Source organism: Bombina bombina, chromosome 5 (assembly GCF_027579735.1).
Source record: "Bombina bombina isolate aBomBom1 chromosome 5, aBomBom1.pri, whole genome shotgun sequence".
Classification (NCBI taxonomy): Eukaryota; Metazoa; Chordata; class Amphibia; order Anura; family Bombinatoridae; genus Bombina; species Bombina bombina.
Window position 1 is genome coordinate 197,349,156 of NC_069503.1, and position 24,417 is coordinate 197,373,572.

At 36.7% G+C, this 24,417-nt stretch overlaps 1 protein-coding gene across 1 annotated transcript in view; it reads right to left on the bottom strand.

Moving 5' to 3' along the window:
* PTPRN2 (protein tyrosine phosphatase receptor type N2) overlaps positions 1-24,417 on the bottom strand; it is a 1,723,588-nt gene that overhangs the window by 122,726 nt on the left and 1,576,445 nt on the right. The window contains exon 14 of the mRNA XM_053715671.1: positions 23,211-23,405. Coding sequence (XP_053571646.1) covers positions 23,211-23,405 — 195 coding nt within the window. The remainder of the gene's footprint in view (positions 1-23,210; positions 23,406-24,417) is intronic.

The following is a 24,417-nucleotide window of genomic DNA, read 5'->3' on the forward strand; positions in this document are numbered from 1 at the left end:
GGTTCTGAACCAAAAATGTGCCAGCTCCTAAGCTTTACATTCTTGCTTTTTAAATGTAGATAGCAAGAAAATGAAGAAAAATTGATAATAGGAGTAAATTAGAAAGTTGCTTAAAATTGCATGCTCTATCTGAATCATTAAATAAAAAAATTTGAGTTTAGTGTTCCTAAATGTCCTTGCAGCACTTACTAGGAGCTCATTTATATATCTCAAATTATCTGCAGCAAAGTAGATAAGAGGAACATACTCAGATTATGTCCCTGGACTGAAAACAAATTTTGCTTATTTTGGGCTACATTACAAATGGTGGTGCACTAACTGTAGCACGAGAGCGATATCGGGTTTTTACAAGATGAAAGTAAATGCATTCACTCCAGTGCAACTTGAGAGCTTGCATAAAAGGTAGGAGAAAAATTGTTGCACTAAACACAACAAATACATGTAAAAGTACAGTTACACTCATTAACACTATCTGCTAACAATTATTTAAAGAGACAGTCAACACCAGAATTTTTGTTGTTTAAAAAGAAAGATAATCCCTTTATTACCCATTCCCCAGTTTTGCATAACCAACACAGTTATAATAATATACTTTTTACCTCTGTGATTACCTTGTATCTAAGCTTCTGCTGACTGCCCCCTTATTTCAGTTCTTTTGACAGACTTGCAGTCTAGCCGATCAGTGCTCACTCCTAGGTCACTTTACGTGCATGATCTCAATGTTATCTATATGAAACATGTGAACTAATGACCTCTAGTGGTCATAATGTATTCAGATTAGAGGCAGTCTTCAAGGTCTAAGAAATTAGCATATGAACCTCCTAGGTTTAGCTTTCAACTGAGAATACCAAGAGAACAAAGCAAAATTGGTGCTAAAAGTAAATAGGGAAGTTGTTTAAATTTGCATGCTCTATCTAAATCATTAAAAAAAATTGGACTTGACTGTCCCTTTAAAGTTAATTTAAAAAAGTTAATAGGGCTCAAAGATATTTGGTATAAAGTGTTAGAAAAAAATGACTGCAAATGCCTTTATCATATATATATATATATATATATATATATATATATATATATATATATATATATATATATATATATATATATATATATATATATACATACATATGCATGTCTAAATATGTGTATGTATGCATGCATACTGTATATAAATATATATACATATACTGTATATATACGGGGATTTTCTTTTAATAATTATCATCTCTCCCTTAAAGGGACACTATACCCAAATATTTTCATTTCATGATTAAGGTAGAGAATATAATTTTAAACAACATTCCAATTTACTTCTATTACCTAATTTGCTTTATTCTTTAGATATACTTTAATGAAGAAATAGCAATGCACACAGTGAACCAATCACAGGAGGCATCTATGTGCAGCTACCAATCAGCAGCTACTAAGCATATCTAGATATGCTTTTCAGCAAAGGATATCAAGAGAATGGAGCAAAATAGATAATAGAAGTAAATTAGAAAGTTGTTTATAATTGTATGCTCTTTCTAAATCATGAAAGAAAAAATTTGGGTTTCATGTCCCTTTAACTATCTTTCTCCCCTCCATCCTCTCTTTAATCTCTCTTTTGACCCTCTCTCTTATCTCTCAACATTTATTTACTTTCACTCGCCACCATTAAATTTCCACTCGCCAATGGCTAGTAAAGAGGTGAAATTTTGAGCCTTGTAATATATATATATATATATATATATATATATATATATATATATATACTGTGTATATATATATATATATATGTATAGATATGTATTTAACATTAACAGTATCATATATATAGATAGATAGATAGATAGATAGATAGATTTAATAATAAAAAGTACATTATTTTCTATGTGAAAAATATTGGAATGTAAAATATGTGCACATAAAGAATTAACCCCTTAATGACCACAGCACTTTTCCATTTTCTGTCCGTTTGGGACCAAGGCTATTTTTACATTTCTGCAGTGTTTGTGTTTAGATGTAATTTTCCTCTTACTCATTTACTGTACCCACACATATTATATACCGTTTTTCTCGCCACTAAATTGACTTTCTAAAGATACCATTATTTTCATCATATCTTATAATTTACTATAAAAAAAGTTATAAAATATGAGGAAAAATGGAAAAAAACACACTTTTTCTAACTTTGACCCCCAAAATCTGTTACATATCTACAACCACCAAAAAACAACCATGCTAAATAGTTTCTAAATTTTGTCCTGAATTTAGAAATACCTAATATTTACATGTTCTTTGCTTTTTTTGCAAGTTATAGGGCCATAAATACAAGTAGCACTTTGCTATTTCCAAACCACTTTTTTCCAAAATTAGCGCTAGTTACATTAGAACACTGATATCTTTCAGCAATCCCTGAATATCCCTTGACATGTATATATTTTTTTTTAGTAGACATCCCAAAGTATTGATCTAGGCCAATTTTGGTATATTTCATACCACCATTTCACCGCCAAATGCGAACAAATACAAAAAATCGTTCACTTTTTCACAAATTTTTTCACAAACTTTCGGTTTCTCACTGAAATTATTTACAAACAACTTGTGCAATTATGGCATAAATGGTTGTAAATTCTTCTCTGGGATCCCCTTTGTTCAGAAATAGCAGACATATATGGCTTTGGCGTTGCTTTTTGGTAATTAGAAGGCCGCTAAATGCCACTGCGCACCACAAGTGTATTATGCCCAGCAGTTAAGGGGTTAATTAGGGAGCTTTTAGGGAGCTTGTAGGGTTAATTTTAGCTTTAGTGTAGTGTAGTAGACAACCCCAAGTATTGATCTAGGCACATTTTGGAATATTTCATGCCACCATTTCACCGCCAAATGCGATCAAATTGAAAAAAAAAGTTACATTTTTCGCAATTTTAGGTTTCTCACTGAAATAATTTACAAACAGCTTGTGCAATTATGGCACAAATGGTTGTAAATACTTGTCTGGGATCCCCTTTGTTCAGAAATAGCAGACATATATGACTTTGGCGTTGCTTTCTGGTAATTAGAAGGCCGCTAAATCCTGCTGCGCCTCACACGTGTATTATGGCTAGCAGTGAAGGGGTTAATTAGGGAGTTTGTAGGGAGCTTGCAGGGTTAATTTTAGCTTTAGTGTAGAGATCAGCCTCCCACCTGACACATCCCACCCCCTGATCCCTCCCAAACAGCTCCCTTCCCTCCCCCACCCCACAATTGTCCCCGCCATCTTAAGTACTGGCAGAAAGTCTGCCAGTACTAAAATAAAAGGGTTTTTTAAAAAAAAATAAATTTTTTTTAGCATATTTACATATGCTACTGTGTAGGATCCCCCCTTAGCCCCCAACCTCCCTGATCCCCCCCAAAACCGCTCTCTAACCCTTCCCTCTGCCTCATTGGGGGCCATCTTGGGTACTGGCAGCTGTCTGCCAGTACCCAGTTTGCAAAAAAAAAGTGCTTTTTTTTTTGTTTGTTTGTTTTTTTTCTGTAGTGTAGCTTCTTCCCCCCACACAGACAAACCCCCACCACCTTGCTGATCATTTTTTTTTTAACTTTTTAGCCATTTTTAACATTTTTTAACATTTTTTATTATTTGATTTTCTGTAGCATAGCGGTTCCCACCCGCTCCCTCCCCGTGCACGCGCCCGCCCCCGCCCTCCCGTGCACGCGCGCGCGTCCGTGCGCGCCCCCGGCCATCCCCGCCCACGATCCCGCCCCCCCTCCACATCAGCAGGGCCATCGATGGCCGCCACCCGCCTCCCGGTCCGTCTCCCACCCACCAACGCAGTGAGCCACCGATCTCCGGTGCAGAGAGGGCCACAGAGTGTCTCTCTCTGCACCGGATGGCTTAAAAAGGTTATTGCAGGATGCCTCCATATCGAGGCATCACTGCAATAACCGGAAAGCAGCTGGAAGCGAGCGGGATCGCTTCCAGCTGCTTTCCACACCGAGGACGTGCAGGGTACGTCCTCAGGCGTTAACTGCCTTTTTTTTGAGGACGTACCCTGCACGTCCTCGGTCGTTAAGGGGTTAATGTACTCCTGTCGGTTTACATGTGCAAACCAAACAGTACATTAATTCTTAAATAAAAATTTATAAAAATTATTAAAAAAAATTATAGATACTGTAAAAATATAGATATATTCTATGTATTATTTAGAATATTTTACAGTATATATAATACTTTTTTTTTAATATTTAATTTTTCAAATACGCTCATTAAAGTTAGCAATTCTTCAGGTGCACTAACCCGACCACCTTATTCCTAAATTGTGAACCACAATGTGCGTTACGCATATTTTAAATTCCTATATTCTTTAATTAGAAAATAATGTACTTTTTATTATTAACTATATATTTCTATAAATATCTGATACTTTTAATGTAAAATACATATATACCATAGGAATAGATATACAGATATATATATATATATATATATATATATACTGTATGTGTTTACAATAAAAAGTAAATTTTTCTGTATGTGAAGATCATTGGAATGTGACATTTTCATAACTCCTTTTAGGTTAACGCACAAGTATAGGTGTTATGTTATTTTTTTTCAGTTTGCACACTTCATTGAGGCATGAGTGGTAGCACAAAATAGCACTCCACTTGTAATTTAGCCCTTTGTATTAAAATCTCTGTTGATATCTACAGTATATGCTCATTTAATAAAATATAAGTTTTAAATCCCCTTAAAATATGGCAATTTCTTTAGCCATAAATTTATATAGATTATGGTAAAAGTATCCTAAAATGTAATCAATTAGATATAGAATAGTGACACACATAACCAGAATAAAAATAGTTTGCAGACAACTTGTCCCTAGAAACAAAAATGGCCACTCTATATTTATATGTTAATTAAAGGGGAACTTTATAAAGCGGCGAGGTTGCAGCTTTATGCAGCTTGGGCCAAAGGGGTAGATTTACCAATGTTTGTCCATCATAATACGCTGTAGCGTATCATGTCCGACAGACATCGCTGAATGCCAACAGCATAGGTTGTCGGCATTTAACATTACACAAGCAGTTCACCAGAACTGCTTGTGCAATGCCGCCCCCTGCAGATTTGCGGTCAATCGGTCGCTAGCAGGGGGTGTCAATCAGCATGATCGTATAGGATCGGGCGGATTGAAGACCACAGCCTCAGAGGCAGCGGACAAGTTAACTGCTGTTTCCGGCGAGCCTGAAGGCTCACGCGGGAGCAACAGGGCCATTCGGCCCTTGCTAAATCTACCCCAAAGAGTCTAGTTTTAATGTGGTTTATCAAAAGGTAATAAAGAGCAAAAGAAATGTATAAGAAATATGTATGCTTTGAATTATTTTTACAAAATAAAGCAAATTTAACATTGGACAAATTACTTGCAATTAAGGTATCTTTTTTTTTTCTAAATTATTTTTTAATTCTTAAATAACCCTAAACTATAAAAACAATGATTTTGCTTTGATATTTGAAAAGGAATACAATTTGCTTGCGTGCTTTTTTTTTACAATTTGGGATAGTAATGAATAATATGGAAAATACAAACCAATATAATATTTATTTTTAAATCTTAGAAAGAAACTAGATTTTTATCATAAGAAGTTCAATAATCTTTATTTTCTGTTTTTCCTTTGTAAACATTTTTCACTGTATGAAGCAGCAGAGTTTTATCATCATAAATCTGCATAGATTTATGGTCGTTTTGCATAATAGCAACACACAACAAACAATACATTCTGAAGAATTTACATTATCCTCTTTAGATACAAAGATAATTATTAGGAAGAATATGAATCCATAGAGCTACAGATTGTGGGTAACAGGATTCATGTTTTACTTTTTAGTTGGTCATATTGGGTCATATAGAACCACACCATGACAAATCATATGATTTTTACAGTAATTACTAAGAAAATCTATGTTTCAGAACAGACTTAAGTAAATTATGAATATTAAAAAAACTGATAAATCTGTGTCAGTCACCCTGGTAGTTCAAATTACAATCTCAATGTATTACAACCACAATAATCATAGGTAATATCAAAAGAGAAAGGGGGGGGGGGTCAGAATTAAAACTATGAACCTGTTTAACTAATTTACTTGGCGTTAAGCATGAGGCTCAAACTCATGAGTTCTTATATTATATACATGCATATTATTATTTACTTGTACGATAGTAATTTTTTTATTGTTTATAGTATGCATAATATATAAAGGCAATAGATATACTATTACTGCTGTTTGTGAAACAACAGGGTATGCAAAAACAAACAAGCATTGATGCAACAGCATTCCCCCACTATATTGGCTAACCACCATTCCTTTGCATGTAACTGCCTGGCTTCCTGTGTGGATACAGCAGCCAGGCCCAGCATTCTCGTCACACTTCAAGCACCACCAGCAACATAAAGTAAGGGGCTGCATGCTCCATTTATAAGAGTAGACATTTCACCTGGTCATGAAGCTGGCAAAGATGAGGATTATCTTGGATACATAGGTCACATAATGACAGCCACATATAAGGTGTGAGACTTCACTAATGTGTAATCCCTGCATAATGGAGATTGCAGGGGGCGAGGGTCTGATTTGTTCTCTCATTTTGGCATAGAGATAGCATATGGGGGCTGGGATACGTGTTGTTCTATTATATAATGCAATATTATCATTGTTTAGTAAAGCACAACCTTGATAATTAATATCAATCTTGTAATAATTTGTATTATTATTTCAATTGTTTTACAATATTATTATTTAATAACTTGTTTAACATTAAAGATAATTGCACAAACATGTACGCTGCATACTGATATCACTAGAAGCCTGATTATTGCTGGGTCAGATGTGAAAACAACACTGAAACTTCCTGGAGCTGCCCTAGGGGAATTTTTTAAAGAAGGGTAGGTCCCAACGAGCTTGCTGAAGAGAGAAACTCTACAGGAAGAATAAGGTTAGTAAGAAGCAGGGGACACACTTCAATACAGTACTGCAGTTGGTAGGAATACACATATTATACAAATATTAACACATAAATATATATGTATATAAACATATATATTTACATTGCGGTCTATGGGAACACACAGTTCCCATAGACCAAAATGTAAGGGCACTTTTCAGTGCCGTTTTTTTCTAACACCTCACACCTACCAACTAGCTAGATTTTTTATTTATTTTTTTACAAAAAAACTACAGTGTTTGGAGCACTCTGTCCAAACTGCTACTTTGTATATCATTTATTTGGCAACATTTTGCTACCATCATAACACAATTTTACCACTTGCCAACTGAAGTCCAGTTCAATCAGTACAGCACATAGGATTTGGTATTTAAAGGATCCAGGACTGCAGCCTTGGCTCACCTTTATTATACAGAGGACTGACTTTGAGGTTTTGGTAGCCCTGCACAAGGGGATTGTTTGTGGATTTTATTTTGTGCATTTTGTATTAAACGTATTACCCTAAGAGGAGGATCTTTTTTAGATTACATTATATATATATATATATATATATATATATATATATATATATATATATATATATATATTACATGCTATTGATGGATTATTATTGATATAGTTATTTTATTGTGAGCAATTTTGAACCTTTTATGTGAATGGATCTTGGTATGATTTTTTTAATTTGTTTATTTTAGTTTTTAATTTATTTTTTAAAAATGCAAACATAATGCATAATCTATTTGATTTGATTTATGAGAAAAATTCAAAATGCAGAAAGTTAGAGGATTATGAAATTATATATAAGAAAATGTCCATCATCAACATGCATATTGCCATTACAGTTATTCAAATTCTAAATGTATTTTTCCATTTTTAGAGTGAGGGATTGTTCATGTCACAATTGTAAAACTAAAAGCCTCAGATCTTAAATTTTAGCACTCAAAATAGAAGCAGTACAGATCTGACGTAAATGTTTTTTCCCCGACAGCTATGTCACTCTCTAGCTTGACAAATAGTTGACATAATTGCGTGTTTTTGCAACAGTTTTTTTCAGACTCAGTCATTGGGACCAATTTATCAAGGGCCCCTGATGCCCCTGTTTCCACTCGAGAAACAGCAGTTATGAAGCAGCGGTCTTAAGACCGCTGCTCCTTAACTGGTCTGCAGCCTCTGAGGCTGCAGGCATCAATCCGCCCGATTGGAGCAAATTTGCTGGGGGCGGCATTGCACAAGCAGTTCAATAGAACTGCTTGTGCAGTGTTAAATGCCAACAGTGTATGCTGCCGGCATTTAGCGATGTCTGGCGGACATAATACACTACAGTTACACCAGACAGTGATAATTAGGCCCCTTGATCTTCAGAAATTTCAGAGAAGAGCTTTTTAATTCTTCTTGGTAATCACTTGATAGGTAACAGAGCAAACACAAATATAACAGTATTTTTTTGTTTTACAATAGCCTTTTCTTGCTTCTTTGTTTCATCTGTATTCAGTAGCTGGCATCTCAAGTTTAGCATAAGCTAAAAAAGTACTTGTGTCAGGCTTTTGGATTTATGTCATAAAGGTGAGGTCATATTCATCATTAAAGAAAACAGCTTTTTAAAGGGATATTAAAAAGTATGAGATTGTAATATAAAATGTTTAATTAGGTGTGGTTAAAAAAAATTCAATATACTGGCCCTTTTACTGTAATTTATCTATGAAAATTGCTGTTTTTATATATTCCACTGAGTCTCTATAGAGTAATGGTGCTGCCATGTTTGAACTTAAGTTTTCTTCTTATCTATCTCTCCTGCTGATGACAATTTAACAGATAAAAAAACAGGCAATAAGAGTATGTCCAAACAAGGCTGTGTGGAACATAGGATTATCTAAAAAGGTTTCTACACAGTCTTGTTTGCACAGAAAACTACCATATATTATTCAAAGGCAAATCACTGCTTTGAATATATCATTATTTTTAGGATGTATTTACTGTTGAACATGTCTTTAGGTTTACTGACAGGTCTAGTGGTGCACCCTGGCAATCTATACTCTACAGTCTTAACCCCTTTGATGCACGTGATAAGGCATTCTCGTCATGCGCATCCCTACCTGAAGGCGCATGACGAGACCTTCTCGTCATGCAGGGGGATCGGCAATCAAATGGTGTTTTTGGCAATCCCTTTAACTACCAGCTGGTGATCATTGGTGGCCTTGTGAGCTGCACCCCCAGGCTTTATGGGAGTGTCAGCCAACGTCACCATGTAAACACGTGGTAACGTCCCAAAGGGCCTAAGGCAGGATTCACCGGTAGTTGCTAGGGAGCTGGATGGGGGGAGGTTTTTCTAACCCCTCAATCTCAGCTCTCAAAGCAGCTACAAAGCTCCAAGACCCCTCATTTGCAAGAGAAAAGTTCTTACAAATAGTGGTGGTCTTGGAGCAGTACTACAAACCAGATCATTTAAAAATGTAAAAATAAACACAACACACACTGATCTGGTTTGCAATACTTCTCTATATACAGTATGAAATAGAAAATGTTTATGTCTACAGACCCCTAATACAATTATTTACTAGTAGACAAGTCCCTCTCTTAAAAAAAATATATTAATTGTGTTTGTATAGTCAGGTGATCACTGTAGTAACAGTGAATACCTTGCAAGAAAAAAAAAGTGCTTTTTAATTCTGTACTGCAAAATAGGGTCTATTTAATCTACATTATAACCCCCAAAAGCATGCATTGGTCCCTATTTCACATGTGGCTACCTTTGATGACAATTTAGTAAGGTGATCACAGTTACAGCAGTGGCCACTGGGCTATTTTAAATATTATTTACTAAAATCTTCCCAAAAATGATGCATTATTTTTGGCTGCAGCTTTCTCACATGCATTTGTGTGGGTCCCTCACTGACATTTGACTAGGGGTTTAAATGTTAGTAGCAAAAGCTCAAAATTGGCACAGCACTGGGGTGACTTGTTATAACAGCTGCAGAGTATAAAATGTATGAGAAATTGCATTTTCAGGTTTATTTGTGTATATGAAGTAGATGGTTTTGTGCTTTGAAACCACAGCCTATTACAATGGGATGAACTTAAAGGGACATTAAACCCAACATTTTTATTTCATTATTCAGATAGACAATACAATTTTAAACAACATTCCAATTTACTTCTATTATCTAATTTGCTTCATTCTTTAGATATCCTTTGTTTACAAAATAGAAATTCATATGGATGAGCCAATCACACAAGGCATCTATGTGCAGCCACCAATCAGCAGCTTCTGAGCCTATCTAGATATGCTTTTCAGCAATAGAAGTAAATTAGAAAATTGTTTAAAATTGCATGCTCTTTCTAAATCATAAAAGAAAAAAATTGGGTTTAATGTCCCTTTAAAGGTAATATCAGATCTCATTATGTCACTTTAATGTCCCTACTGGAGATGCAAACCAATGAATAAGATACAATTATAATAGTTTACAGGGGGTACAGAAAAGGAAGCAACATTTATACCATATTTATAATTATGGTATTTTATTATAGTTTATGTTGAAGTAACATTAGTCTGTTGCTGCTTTCCTTTTAATTACCAATATAGCTTAATTTTTTCCAATCAAGAGCTCTACAAAGATACTGCAAATATTGTTCGCCATTCAAGTCCAACATACATATTTTGTTAACTGTAGAAGGGAAGAACAATACGTTTTCAAGCAATGGTTGAGGTAACTTAGAAATGCGTATTAAATATCAGAATGCTATTTTTGTTGCAATAAATACATTGGAATGTCTAAGTCGTTATGACAGTTGAACAATGCAAAAATGTCTTGTACACTAACTGTAAAAAAAGAAATAAAAAAAAAAAGAATGTAATGACACTCATATCTTGGCCACTTCAGTTTGAACATCTAGACTGTTTATCATTTCCATTGACTTCTCTATTTTGACCATTGAAAGCAAGAGGGCAGACTCAACGGACCTTCTGATTTTTATCTGCTGTCAAAATCTATGTTTCTACATTTCTGTGAGATATCTGAAAAACATTTTATGCTTTCAATATATCAAAAGAGTTAATGCCCTGAACGAGGAAGATCTAGAGAGTAAAACACAGCAAGTAAGCCCGCAGGATCCCACAAATAAACATATCCAAAGCACATCAAATATTAATTCCTGAAATAAAATATTTCTGTCCTGCTGTTAAACAAAGACAAAGCCATCTTAAACACAACAACAGACAAAAGCAATAAAACTGTAATGCAACTCTTTCAGTATTAAAATACTCTTAAAGGTGTTCCAATAATGACTGTATCAGTCAAATAAAAAATACACTTCTGTTCAAAGTAATGTACTGTTATATTGTCATTCATTTTTGAAAGTTAATTAAAATATAAATACATTATTTCTCCTTGACTGAGGAATAAAGTTATCCTAGTCATTAAAAATTTCTAAGCATTTTGCATCACAATATCTTATTAAAATAGGACAAATTTACATTTTATACACACACACACACACACACACACACACACACACACACACACATATATATATATATATATATATATATATACACATACACAGGACTCAAAAATTCCACTAGCCCACTAGCCATTGGCGAGCGAAAATTTAAAGGTGGCGAGTGAAAGTTAGTTAGTGAATGTTGAGTCTGAAGTTTGGTATCATGTTTTAAGTGGCAAAGTTGGCACACTGTAAAAACTATTATCTAGATATTATTATAAAGATATTATGTAGCCATGAAAGTGCAAGAATATTTTATTCCTCAAGTACTGGAGGGACCCCATTAGTGCTTAGACTGTTACTTCTGAGAGTGTAAATGGGGCAGACAGAGAGAGATTAGAGAGGAAAAGTGAAAGTGGAGAATAAGGCAGAGTTAGGAGAAAATGGAGGGAAAAGTGAAGAGATATAAGAGGGGAAAGAAAAAGCGGAAAGAGAAGAAATGGCCTGAGAGAGAAGGGAGAGAGTAAAATGAGAGATTGAAGTGAGGAGGGAGAGGGAGTCAAGAAAACATAATTTATGCTTACCTGATAAATTTATTTCTCTTGTAGTGTATCCAGTCCACGGATCATCCATTACTTATGGGATATTAACTCCTCCCCAACAGGAAGTGCAAGATGATTCACCCAGCAGAGCTGCTATATAGCTCCTCCCCTAACTGCCATTACCAGTCATTCGACCGAAAACATGCAGAGAAAGGAAAACCATAGGGTACAGTGGTGACTGTAGTATAATGGAAAAATTACCTGCCTTAAAGTGACAGGGCGGGCCGTGGACTGGATACACTACAAGAGAAATAAATTTATCAGGTAAGCATAAATTATGTTTTCTCTTGTTAAGTGTATCCAGTCCACGGATCATCCATTACTTATGGGATACCAATACCAAAGCTAAAGTACACGGATGACGGGAGGGACAGGCAGGCTCTTTATACGGAAGGAACCACTGCCTGAAGAACCTTTCTCCCAAAAACAGCCTCCGAAGAAGCAAAAGTGTCAAATTTGTAAAATTTGGAAAAAGTATGAAGAGAAGACCAAGTTGCAGCCTTGCAAATCTGTTCAACAGAAGCCTCATTCTTAAAGGCCCAAGTGGAAGCCACAGCTCTAGTAGAATGTGCTGTAATTCTTTCAGGAGGCTGCTGTCCAGCAGTCTCATAGGCTAACCGTATTATGCTACGAAGCCAAAAGGAGAGAGAGGTAGCCGAAGCTTTTTGACCTCTCCTCTGACCAGAATAAACGACAAACAGGGAAGACGTTTGTCGAAAATCCTTGGTTGCCTGTAGATAACATTTCAGGGCACGGACTACATCTAGATTGTGTAGCAGACGTTCCTTTTTCGAAGAAGGATTAGGACACAAAGATGTAACCACAATCTCTTGATTGATATTCCTGTTAGTGACCACCTTAGGTAGGAACCCAGGTTTAGTACGCAGAACTACCTTGTCTGAATGAAAAATCAGATAAGGAGAATCACAATGTAAGGCAGATAACTCAGAGACTCTTCGAGCCGAGGAAATCGCCATTAAAAACAGAACTTTCCAAGATAACAACTTGATATCAATGGAATGAAGGGGTTCAAACGGAACCCCCTGTAAAACATTAAGAACTAAGTTCAAACTCCATGGTGGAGCAACAGTTTTAAACACAGGCTTGATCCTAGCTAAAGCCTGACAAAAAGCTTGAACGTCCGGAACTTCTGACAGACGTTTGTGTAAAAGAATGGACAGAGCTGAAATCTGTCCCTTTAAGGAACTAGCGGATAAACCCTTTTCTAAACCTTCTTGTAGAAAAGACAATATCCTCGGAATCCTAACCTTACTCCATGAGTAACTCTTGGATTCGCACCAATATAAGTATTTGCGCCATATTTTATGGTAAATCTTTCTGGTAACAGGCTTCCTAGCCTGTATTAAGGTATCAATAACTGACTCAGAAAAACCACGTTTTGATAAAATCAAGCGTTCAATTTCCAAGCAGTCAGCTTCAGAGAAATTAGATTTTGATGTTTGAAGGGACCCTGGATCAGAAGGTCCTGTTTCAGAGGTAGCGACCAAGGTGGACAGGATGACATGTCCACTAGATCTGCATACCAAGTCCTTCGTAGCCATGCAGGCGCTATTAGAATCACTGATGCTCTCTCCTGTTTGATTCTGGCAATCAATCGAGGAAGCATCGGGAAGGGTGGAAACACATAAGCCATCCCGAAGGTCCAAGGTGCTGTCAAAGCATCTATCAGAACCGCTCCCGGATCCCTGGATCTGGACCCGTAACGAGGAAGCTTGGCGTTCTGTCGAGACGCCATGAGATCTATCTCTGGTTTGCCCCAACGTCAAAGTATTTGGGCAAAGACCTCCGGATGAAGTTCCCACTCCCCCGGATGAAAAGTCTGACGACTTAAGAAATCCGCCTCCCAGTTCTCCACTCCCGGGATGTGGATTGCTGACAGGTGGCAAGAGTGAGACTCTGCCCAGCGAATTATCTTTGATACTTCCATCATTGCTAGGGAGCTTCTTGTCCCTCCCTGATGGTTGATGTAAGCTACAGTCGTGATGTTGTCCGACTGAAACCTGATGAACCCCCGAGTTGTTAACTGGGGCCAAGCCAGAAGGGCATTGAGAACTGCTCTCAATTCCAGAATGTTTATTGGTAGGAGACTCTCCTCCTGATTCCATTGTCCCTGAGCCTTCAGAGAATTCCAGACAGCGCCCCAACCTAGTAGGCTGGCGTCTGTTGTTACAATTGTCCAGTCCGGCCTGCTGAATGGCATCCCCCTGGACAGATGTGGCCGAGAAAGCCACCATAGAAGAGAATTTCTGGTCTCTTGATCCAGATTCAGAGTAGGGGACAAGTCTGAGTAATCCCCATTCCACTGACTTAGCATGCACAATTGCAGCGGTCTGAGATGTAGACGTGCAAAGGGTACTATGTCCATTGCTGCTACCATTAAGCCGATCACCTCCATGCATTGAGCTACTGACGGGTGTTGAATGGAATGAAGGACACGGCATGCATTTTGAAGCTTTGTTAACCTGTCTTCTGTCAGGTAAATCTTCATTTCTACAGAATCTATAAGAGTCCCCAAGAAGGGAACTCTTGTGAGTGGAAAGAGAGAACTCTTCTTTTCGTTCACCTTCCATCCATGCGACCTTAGAAATGCCAGTACTAACTCTGTATGAGACTTGGCAGTTTGAAAGCTTGAAGCTTGTATCAGAATGTCGTCTAGGTACGGAGCTACCGCAATTCCTCACTGTCTTAGTACCGCCAGAAGAGCACCCAGAACCTTTGTGAAGATTCTCGGAGCCGTAGCCAATCCGAATGGAAGAGCTACAAACTGGTAATGCCTGTCTAGAAAGGCAAACCTTAGATACCGGTAATGATCTTTGTGAATCGGTATGTGAAGGTAAGCATCCTTTAAATCCACTGTGGTCATGTACTGACCCTTTTGGATCATGGGTAAAATTGTCCGAATAGTTTCCATTTTGAACGATGGAACTCTTAGGAATTTGTTTAGGATCTTTAAATCCAAGATTGGCCTGAAAGTTCCCTCTTTTTTGGGAACCACAAACAGATTTGAGTAAAACCCTTGTCCTTGTTCCGACCGCGGAACCGGATGGATCACTCCCATTAATAAAAGATCTTGTACGCAGCGTAGAAACGCCTCTTTCTTTATTTGGTTTGTTGATAACCTTGACAGATGAAATCTCCCTCTTGGGGGAGAGAATTTGAAGTCTAGAAGGTATCCCTGAGATATGATCTCTAACGCCCAGGGATCCTGGACATCTCTTGCCCAAGCCTGGGCGAAGAGAGAAAGTCTGCCCCCACTAGATCCGTTCCCGGATCGGGGGCCCTCGATTCATGCTGTCTTAGGGGCAGCAGCAGGTTTCCTGGCCTGCTTGCCCTTGTTCCAGGACTGGTTAGGTCTCCAGCCTTGTCTGTAGCGAGCAACAGCTCCTTCCTGTTTTGGTGCAGAGGAAGTTGATGCTGCTCCTGCTTTGAAATTACGAAAGGAACGAAAATTAGACTGTCTAGCCTTAGGTTTGGCTCTGTCTTGAGGCAGGGCATGGCCTTTACCTCCTGTAATGTCAGCGATAATTTCTTTCAACCCGGGCCCGAATAAGGTCTGCCCTTTGAAAGGTATATTAAGCAATTTAGATTTAGAAGTAACGTCAGCTGACCAGGATTTTAGCCACAGTGCTCTGCGTGCCTGAATGGCGAATCCGGAATTCTTAGCCGTAAGTTTAGTTAAATGTACTACGGCATCTGAAATAAATGAGTTAGCTAACTTAAGGGCTTTAAGCTTGTGTGTAATCTCATCTAATGGAGCTGATTCAAGTGTCTCTTCCAGAGACTCAAACCAAAATGCTGCTGCAGCCGTGACAGGCGCAATGCATGCAAGAGGTTGCAATATAAAACCTTGTTGAACAAACATTTTCTTAAGGTAACCCTCTAACTTTTTATCCATTGGATCTGAAAAGGCACAGATGTCCTCCACCCGGATAGTGGTACGCTTAGCTAAAGTAGAAACTGCTCCCTCCACCTTAGGGACCGTTTGCCATAAGTCCCGTGTGGTGGCGTCTATTGGAAACATCTTTCTAAATATCGGAGGGGGTGAGAACGGCACACCGGGTCTATCCCACTCCTTAGTAACAATTTCAGTAAGTCTCTTAGGTATAGGAAAAACGTCAGTACTCGCCGGTACCGCAAAATATTTATCCAACCTACACATTTTCTCTGGTATTGCAACTGTGTTACAATCATTCAGAGCCGCTAACACCTCCCCTAGTAATACACGGAGGTTTTCCAGCTTAAATTTAAAATTTGAAATATCTGAATCCAGTTTGTTTGGATCAGAACCGTCACCCGCAGAATGAAGCTCTCCGTCCTCATGTTCTGCAAATTGTGACGCAGTGTCTGACATGGCCCTAATATTATCAGCGCACTCTGTTCTCACCCCAGAGTGATCACGCTTACCTCTTAGTTCTGGTAATTTAGCCAAAACTTCAGTCATAACAGTAGCCATATCCTGTAATGTGATTTGTAATGGCCGCCCAGATGTACTCGGCGCTACAATATCACGCACCTCCCGAGCGGGAGATGCAGGTACTGACACGTGAGGCGAGTTAGTCGGCATAACTCTCCCCTCATTGTTTTGTGAAATATGTTCAATTTGTACAGATTGACTTTTATTTAAAGTAGCATCAATACAGTTAGTACATAAATTTCTATTGGGCTCCACTTTGGCTTTAGCACATATAGCACAGATATCTTCCTCTGAATCAGACATGTTTAACACACTAGCAAATAAACTAGCAACTTGGAAATACTTTTCAAGTAATTTACTATAATATGAAAACGTACTGTGCCTATAAGAAGCACAGAAAAAGTTATGACAGTTGAAAATTAATAAACTGAAAAGTTATAGCATCAAATCTTTGTAAAAAACACAATTTTAGCAAAGGATTGCTCCCATTAGCAAAGGATAACTAACCCTGATAGCAGAAAAAAAAATAAAAAAAATACAGAAATAAACGTTTTTTTATCACAGTCAACTACAATCTCACAGCTCTGCTGTGAGTGATTACCTCCCTCAAAACAAGTTTTGAAGACCCCTGAGTTCTGTAGAGATGAACCGGATCATGCAGGGAAGACAATAAACTTCTGACTGAATTTTTTGATGCGTAGCAAAAGCACCAAAAAAGGCCCCTCCCCCTCACACATAACAGTGAGAGAGATCAGTAAACTGTCATAAATTAAATAAAACGACTGCCAAGTGGAAAAAAATAGTGCCCAAAACATTTTTTCACCCAGTACCTCAGAAAATTAAACGATTTTACATGCCAGCAAAAAACGTTTAACATTAATAAATTGAGTGTTATTAAAAAGCCTGTTGCTAGTCCCTGCAAATTAGGCTAAAGTTTTATGCATACAGTATAATTCCAGTGAAGTGCCATTCCCCAGAATACTGAAGTGTAAAATATACATACATGACAGCCTGATACCAGTTGCTGCTACTGCATTTAAGGCTGAGTTTACATTATATCGGTATGGCAGAATTTTCTCATCAATTCCATTGTCAGAAAATAATAAGCTGCTACATACCTCTTTGCAGATTAATCTGCCCGCTGTCCCCTGATCTGAAGTTTACCTCTCCTCAGATGGCCGAGAAACAGCAATATGATCTTAACTACTCCGGCTAAAATCATAGAAAAACTCAGGTAGATTCTTCTTCAAATTCTACCAGAGAAGGAATAACACACTCCGGTGCTATTATAAAATAACAAACTTTTGATTGAAGGTATGAAACTAAGTATAATCACCACAGTCCTCTCACACATCCTATCTATTCGTTGGGTGCAAGAGAATGACTGGTAATGGCAGTTAGGGGAGGAGCTATATAGCAGCTCTGCTGGGTGAATCCTCTTGCACTTCCTGTTGGGGAGGAGTTAATATCCCATAAGTAATGGATGATCCGTGGACTGGATACACTTAACAAGAGAAAGATAGTTAAGAGCGAGAAGGGAGAGATGATCATTTTAAAAAAAAAAAAAAAATCTCCAGGCCTGCTATGACCGTATATGACTGTCAGCACTCTCTGCATTCTCTATGTTCAACAACTTCCTTTTTCTACCCAGCTGTTGCCTTCCCCAGAAAATCTAGTTGACGTTTCTAACTGCTATGAACTTATTTTTGTTAATTTATTACTATATGTAGCATTATTTAATTTGTTATGGTATAAAATAAACACAATATTATAAAATGTTTCACAATGGCTAAACATATGTAAAGAGGGTGTGAAGTAAGTGAGTGTGGTGTGGGATTAGAAGTGGCGAGTAACATTTTGTCGTGGCTAGTAGCTTAGGACTTGACATTTTGAGCCTTGTGTATACAGTATATACACAGCTGGGTAAGACAGCTGCTGAGCTCTTCGATAACGGTTAATCTTCTGTTGGGAGAGAAAAAGGAACTGGACTAAGAGGATCTGACTGGCTGTGAGAAGCCCCCCTGCTTTCATCATACCTCATAGTGTTGAGGTTGTTACAAGTGAGTGCAAATTTGGCTTATGTTCGTGTTTTATGTCTGTGGACTTTTAAGATACTGCACCAGGATCCTTGTGTCTGTGCGCCCTTCCCTCTTCTGTTGTTCTTATATATATATATATATATATATATATATATATATATATATATATAGTTCAGGAGGGTTTATCACTCTCGAATATCCTCTAGTAACTGGGGTGCTCAGCAGCATCAAATACAATCCAAAACAAAAAGCAGGCACTCTCTGGATTTAAACACCAATATTAATTTAATCCAATTATCATGACATTTCGGGGTTTTACCCCCGTCTTCAAACTTTTTATTTTTGGTGTTTAAATTCGGAGGATGTCTGCTTTTTGTTTTGGATTATATATATATATATATATATATATATATATATATATATATATATATATATATATCTCATGAGAGGGAGCGAGAGAGAGATATGGCCAAAAGAAGGTGGACTTGTTAGCAATGGGTGTGGCTGAAACACCTGAAATTAGTCCTACTAGTTACTAATTTCAGGTGTTTCAGCCACACCCATTGCTAAATTGCTAACAGGTGCATAATATCCAGCGCATAACCATGAATCTCCATAGACAAACAGTAGCAGTACCCTGGGTTGCACGGAATAGCTCAATGGCTTTAAATGTGTTCTCTACAGAGCTAAATCACACTTCACCATCTGGCAGTCTGGTTGAAAAATCTGGGTGTGACAAATGCCAGGAGAACGCTACCTACCAGAATGCATATGGCCAACTATTTGGTGGAGGAGGGATAATGGCCTGGAGAAGTGTGGACAATGTCCCTTAGTTCCAGTGAACAAAATACAAAGAGATTTCAGATAATTGGGTGCTTCCAACTTTGTGACAACAGTTTGAGGACAGTCCTTTCCTGTTACAGTATGACTGTGCCCCTGTGCACAAAATGAGGTCCTTGGTGTGGAAGAACTTGAGTGGCCTGCACAGAGCCCTGACTTCAACCCCATAGAACACCTTTGACATGAATTGGAGCGCCAAATGCGATTCTTCCTCATCCAACATCCGTGACTGACCTTATAAATGGTCTTTTTGCTAAATGGGCAGAAATATCAACAGACACACACCATAATCCTTTGGAAAGCTTTCCTAGAAGCGTTGCAGCTGTTATAGACGCAAAGGGTGGGGGGCAACTCCATATTAAAGTCCATGCTTTTAGAATGTAATATCCAACACGCTCATTGTAAATTTAAATTTTCCACAATGGAAATCCTTTTGCAAAGCAAAAATGCTAGTTCACAAATTAAGATATGATGTGGAACTTTGTATAATATTGAGCTTTCCATTAACAATTCTTTTTATAATTTTCTCTCCAATACCTAATACCACCCATCTTTTTTCCGAACCCAAGTAATTATACTTGGTTGCCAATGTATATTTTTAAGTGTCTGAGTTAGTTAAAAGTACAACATCAAAAAATCTATCATGCATATAAATGAGCATTAGTTTAAAATGATAACATATTTATTGGCATGAATAAAAAGATATTTTAAAACCGGTTATTTTGATTTTGTCATTGATAGGAAGAGGTTCTACCTAACATAAACATGGGATAGATTGCTCACTGTCTGATAAGGGCTACTCCCACCGCTATACTAGTGAACAACAACACATTTTACAAGCATATAAAATTATTATTTTTTTTATCATGAAACTATTGAAAAATATGTAAACCAGTGTTTTCTACAGAATATTTTGACAGCTGGTTGGCTTTATAGTAGCCGGGTGGGGGCCATGTAATACTCTGAAATATTATAATTCTCTTAGTTGTAAATGTTACTTAAACTATCCAATGCAGAAATTGCATAATTTAACATAAACATTTAATAGAAATTTGTGCAAGAAACAAAACAGAAAATGTATTCGACAATTTTACCTTAATATTGACTTAAAATTAGCCAGGTGGTCAGAAAAATTAGCCAGATGGCCTGCCCATTAACTGCTAGATTACAAGTGGCGAGCTAACATTTGCGTGATCGAAGAGGGGTTTATCGCAGATCTTTGCACGTCAGAAGTAGCTTATTACAGGTTGAAAGTAAACGCGTTCGCTCATACGCAATTGAATGCACGTCTGGGTAGCGCAACTTCAGATCTCTGGTTAATTGCTACGCTCCACTAAAAAGTTACACAAAAAAACTTTAAAAACAAATTTAAAAGTACAGTTCAACTCATAATAACACCATCCAATAAAAGTTAATTTAAAAAATGCATAAAAAGTTATAAGGGCTCAAAGATATAAAGTCTCAGGTGAAAAAACGGCTGCAAAGGGCTTTAACATAGAGATACATACACACAGATGTCTAAATATATATATTTATGTATATATATATATATATATATATATATATATATATACACAAATAAACACATCAATACATACTGTGTGTATACATATATAGACATATATAGAGTGCATTGGATCCCTTTGTAGTCATTTAGCTGAAAACATTAAAAAAATCATATTTATGCAATATTCATGTTTAATAAAGGTTTTAACTATGTTATTAATGTAAATATTTCGCATTCCAAGGATCTTCACACAGGGGAATATGCTGTATGTATTTATAAATAGACATTCCTATATATTGGTATAGATATATATATTTTACAAAAAAAACACAATATATATATATATATATATATATATATACATAGAAATGTGTATTTATGAATAAACAAAACATATTCTGTTATGTGAAGAACATTGGAAGGGGAAATATTAGCGCACTTGAGATGGTTTGCTTAACTTGTGTGATTTTTTTCCCAGTTTTTTACTTTTACTTTCAACTTGTAATATGCACGCTACGCAACATGCGAAAAAAGCTTACTTCCAGCAGAATTTGCATGGGAGTGATAAAATAGCGCTCCACTCATAATCTAGCCTTAAATAGGTCCTGGGGAGAACACTGTAAACTATATTACATTTTAAATAGCCTTCTGTTAGATAAAAAAATGGGGAAATGCACTCTACACGCACGTTAATTTCTAGGTAAGTAAATCTTGGTACAAAGTACCACTCGAAAGGGCCCACACCGAGTATAATTCTTGAATATTTGTAAACTTTTAGAAATAAATTGCAAATGACAGACTTTTAGGTTTCAATTTCCAAAACATTGTGGTTAGAGAGACATTCTTTTTAAAGGTTCATAAACAATAAAGGCAGATGCTAAGGCTGCACAGCCTAAACATAGTATTTTAATGCACATTGCATTGTGGTAGACGAAACAGATTGTGCAGACTGTGTGTTTGGAATCAATACAGTTCCAGGCTGCTACCTGGGACCAGGTGGCTATGAATAAAGTCTGGGCGACAAGTGGGCAGGGATAGTTGGGCCATAGGTTGAATCAGTGTTGAATCAAGACAGGGATTGATGGTTTATGGGTGTGTCTGTGGACATAGTAGGGAGGACTCAGATTTTGCTGTGTAAGACTGGTCCACTTACAAGCCATTGAAATCAACAGGAAAAACAGTGGGACAGAACTCCCAAACTGGAAAATACTGCAGAATGAGTGACATTTGGGAGGTCTGAGATAAAAATGCCTGAGACATATGTTTGCTTAAATGGAATCTGATCTTAGATTGCAGTTGGGCACCAGAGGTTTTATGTATCTATGTATTTATTTCCTTATTTATCTATTTATCTGTTTTTCTATCCATCTATCTACCAATCTATTTATTGTTTTTTATTTAAGTTGTTTAGATTTAGGTGTTATTAGTAAGGTATTGTTTTTATGGATTGTCAGCACTAATTCATACATATGGGTCCCGCAGAGGTAATTCCAGCCCTATATATGAATTTTTCTTTGTATCATAAAAATGAAATAAAAGTGTTTTTAAAAAGTCATTTTTAGAAGGCTTAAGCAAAAATTACTTGTGTCCCTTTATGATTCAATATAAAAAACCTCTCTTATAATAATCTGCCAGCTATGTATCAGACTTGACCCTCTGAAAGCCTGAAAAAATCTAAGACTCCAGTATTTTTTTCATATCACCACTTACTGATATATTCGCTATAAAAAAGATAAAAATATTAGGTTTCTAATGACATGCCAATGAGCCATGGGAGCAGAAACACTATGTAACTGGTAAGGAAGTAATGCCAAATCAACATTTTCTGTTGTACAAAATATATCTTCTCTACTTTGAGAATAACTTCTCTTTTCTGTATCAGTATACTCTCATTAAAAAGGATGCCACAACCTTGATGTACCAGCTAAACTTGGAGGCATATTTCCACCTTCCTATATCTGGAAGTGGAAGTTAAAGGGACATTAAATAATAGATGGATTTTATAAGCATATTATTAAGGCTATTCCCCACCTCCCTCTAGTCAAGGGCTCCATATGCTTATTATTAGCAAATTACCATACATAAATGATAAATATATGCTGTAAGGTTAGTTTATAAAACCAAGCAGAATATTACAGATAAACATATACATATATTTATTTTATTATATTTTTTTCATTACCCTTGTACACCATAGAGTAGATTATCCAACATATGTCCAAAATATTTACCAGTAATCCTACATTTTACTAGTCCAGTTAGTTAACAATTTATTTTTTTCTAAAAACAAGCTTCTCACTTTCATTTAGCTGGACAAATTTATTTCATTTGTGTGATCAAATTTAAAGTAGTTAAAAGGAATAGAAAAGCGAAATAAAAATAAGACACTCCTCTTACCAAAATCATGTGGCCGGTAGAGATGTCCATATTTGACTGTACTGGCTCTTCGCTCCATGATGATGTGCTGCTCCTGGCAGTGGGGCTGGGCATAGGCCCATCACTAAATTGTGAAGAGATGCTATTGATGCGCGAACTGTGCAGGGGCTCTGGCCGATCAGAAGACTTGACAGCCATGCGCTGACGGCAAAGCTCCTAAAAAGAAGGGGAGAAAGGGTATATGAATAATACATAATTAATGTTGACCTCAAGGGAGCTTTGGTTGTCAGCTCATACCAAGATACAGTCTAGTTTGCAATGGATTCAAGACTAAAGCTGTCATTCTCTTAAAAGCATCAAGCAGCAATAGCCGTCCACACTGTCAAATATGTGTCTGCTATTCATCAATTTTAACTACTAGGAACAAATTCTGTAGATTAACCCAACACCAGAGTATATACTGGGTGAGCCATTTGAGGCAGTGACAAAAAACATGTTTGTACATATGCACCTTTGCTGATAATCTGTTTTTGTGACCTCATATAATTTAAACTTTGAATCACCTGAATAAATTTGTATGAATATTATTATTTTTTTTATTATGAAGAATTTGCCTAAATCTGTGCAGTACATAGCCTTAATGAGATTTATTTTTAGATTTTGGTTATATTATAAAACTTTAAGGTTTTCCTTTGTAAAACATTCATCTTCTTGAATGTATATGAATAAATAATTGGATAAATTGTTCTAAAACTTTAGAATATACCCCTTGTTCAGAGTTTATTCACCACAAAGACCTTACAGAAAAAAAAAAAGTTGGGAAATGAATGTTGATAGATTTAGAAAACAAGAATTGGAAATGATTGGAAATGTCTACTAGTATTCGGTTTCCTTAATTCATAACTTAGGCCAGTGTATCTAGAAAAGTGAATCTATCCATAACTGCAAAGTTACTGTATTTTTATAGACAACAGTTTTAGTGCTGATCAGAGTAAAATAACAAATACAATTTAGAGATTTTAGTGGTAAAGTTAAAGGGACATAAACCACAATTTTTTTCTTTCATGATTGAGGTAGAGAATACATTTTTTTAACAACATTCCAATTTACTTTCATTAGCTAATTTGCTTAATTCTTTAGATATCCTTTGTTGAACAAATAGCAATGCACATGGTTGAGCCAATCGTACAAGGCATCTATCTGCACTGCAGCCACCAATCACCACCTA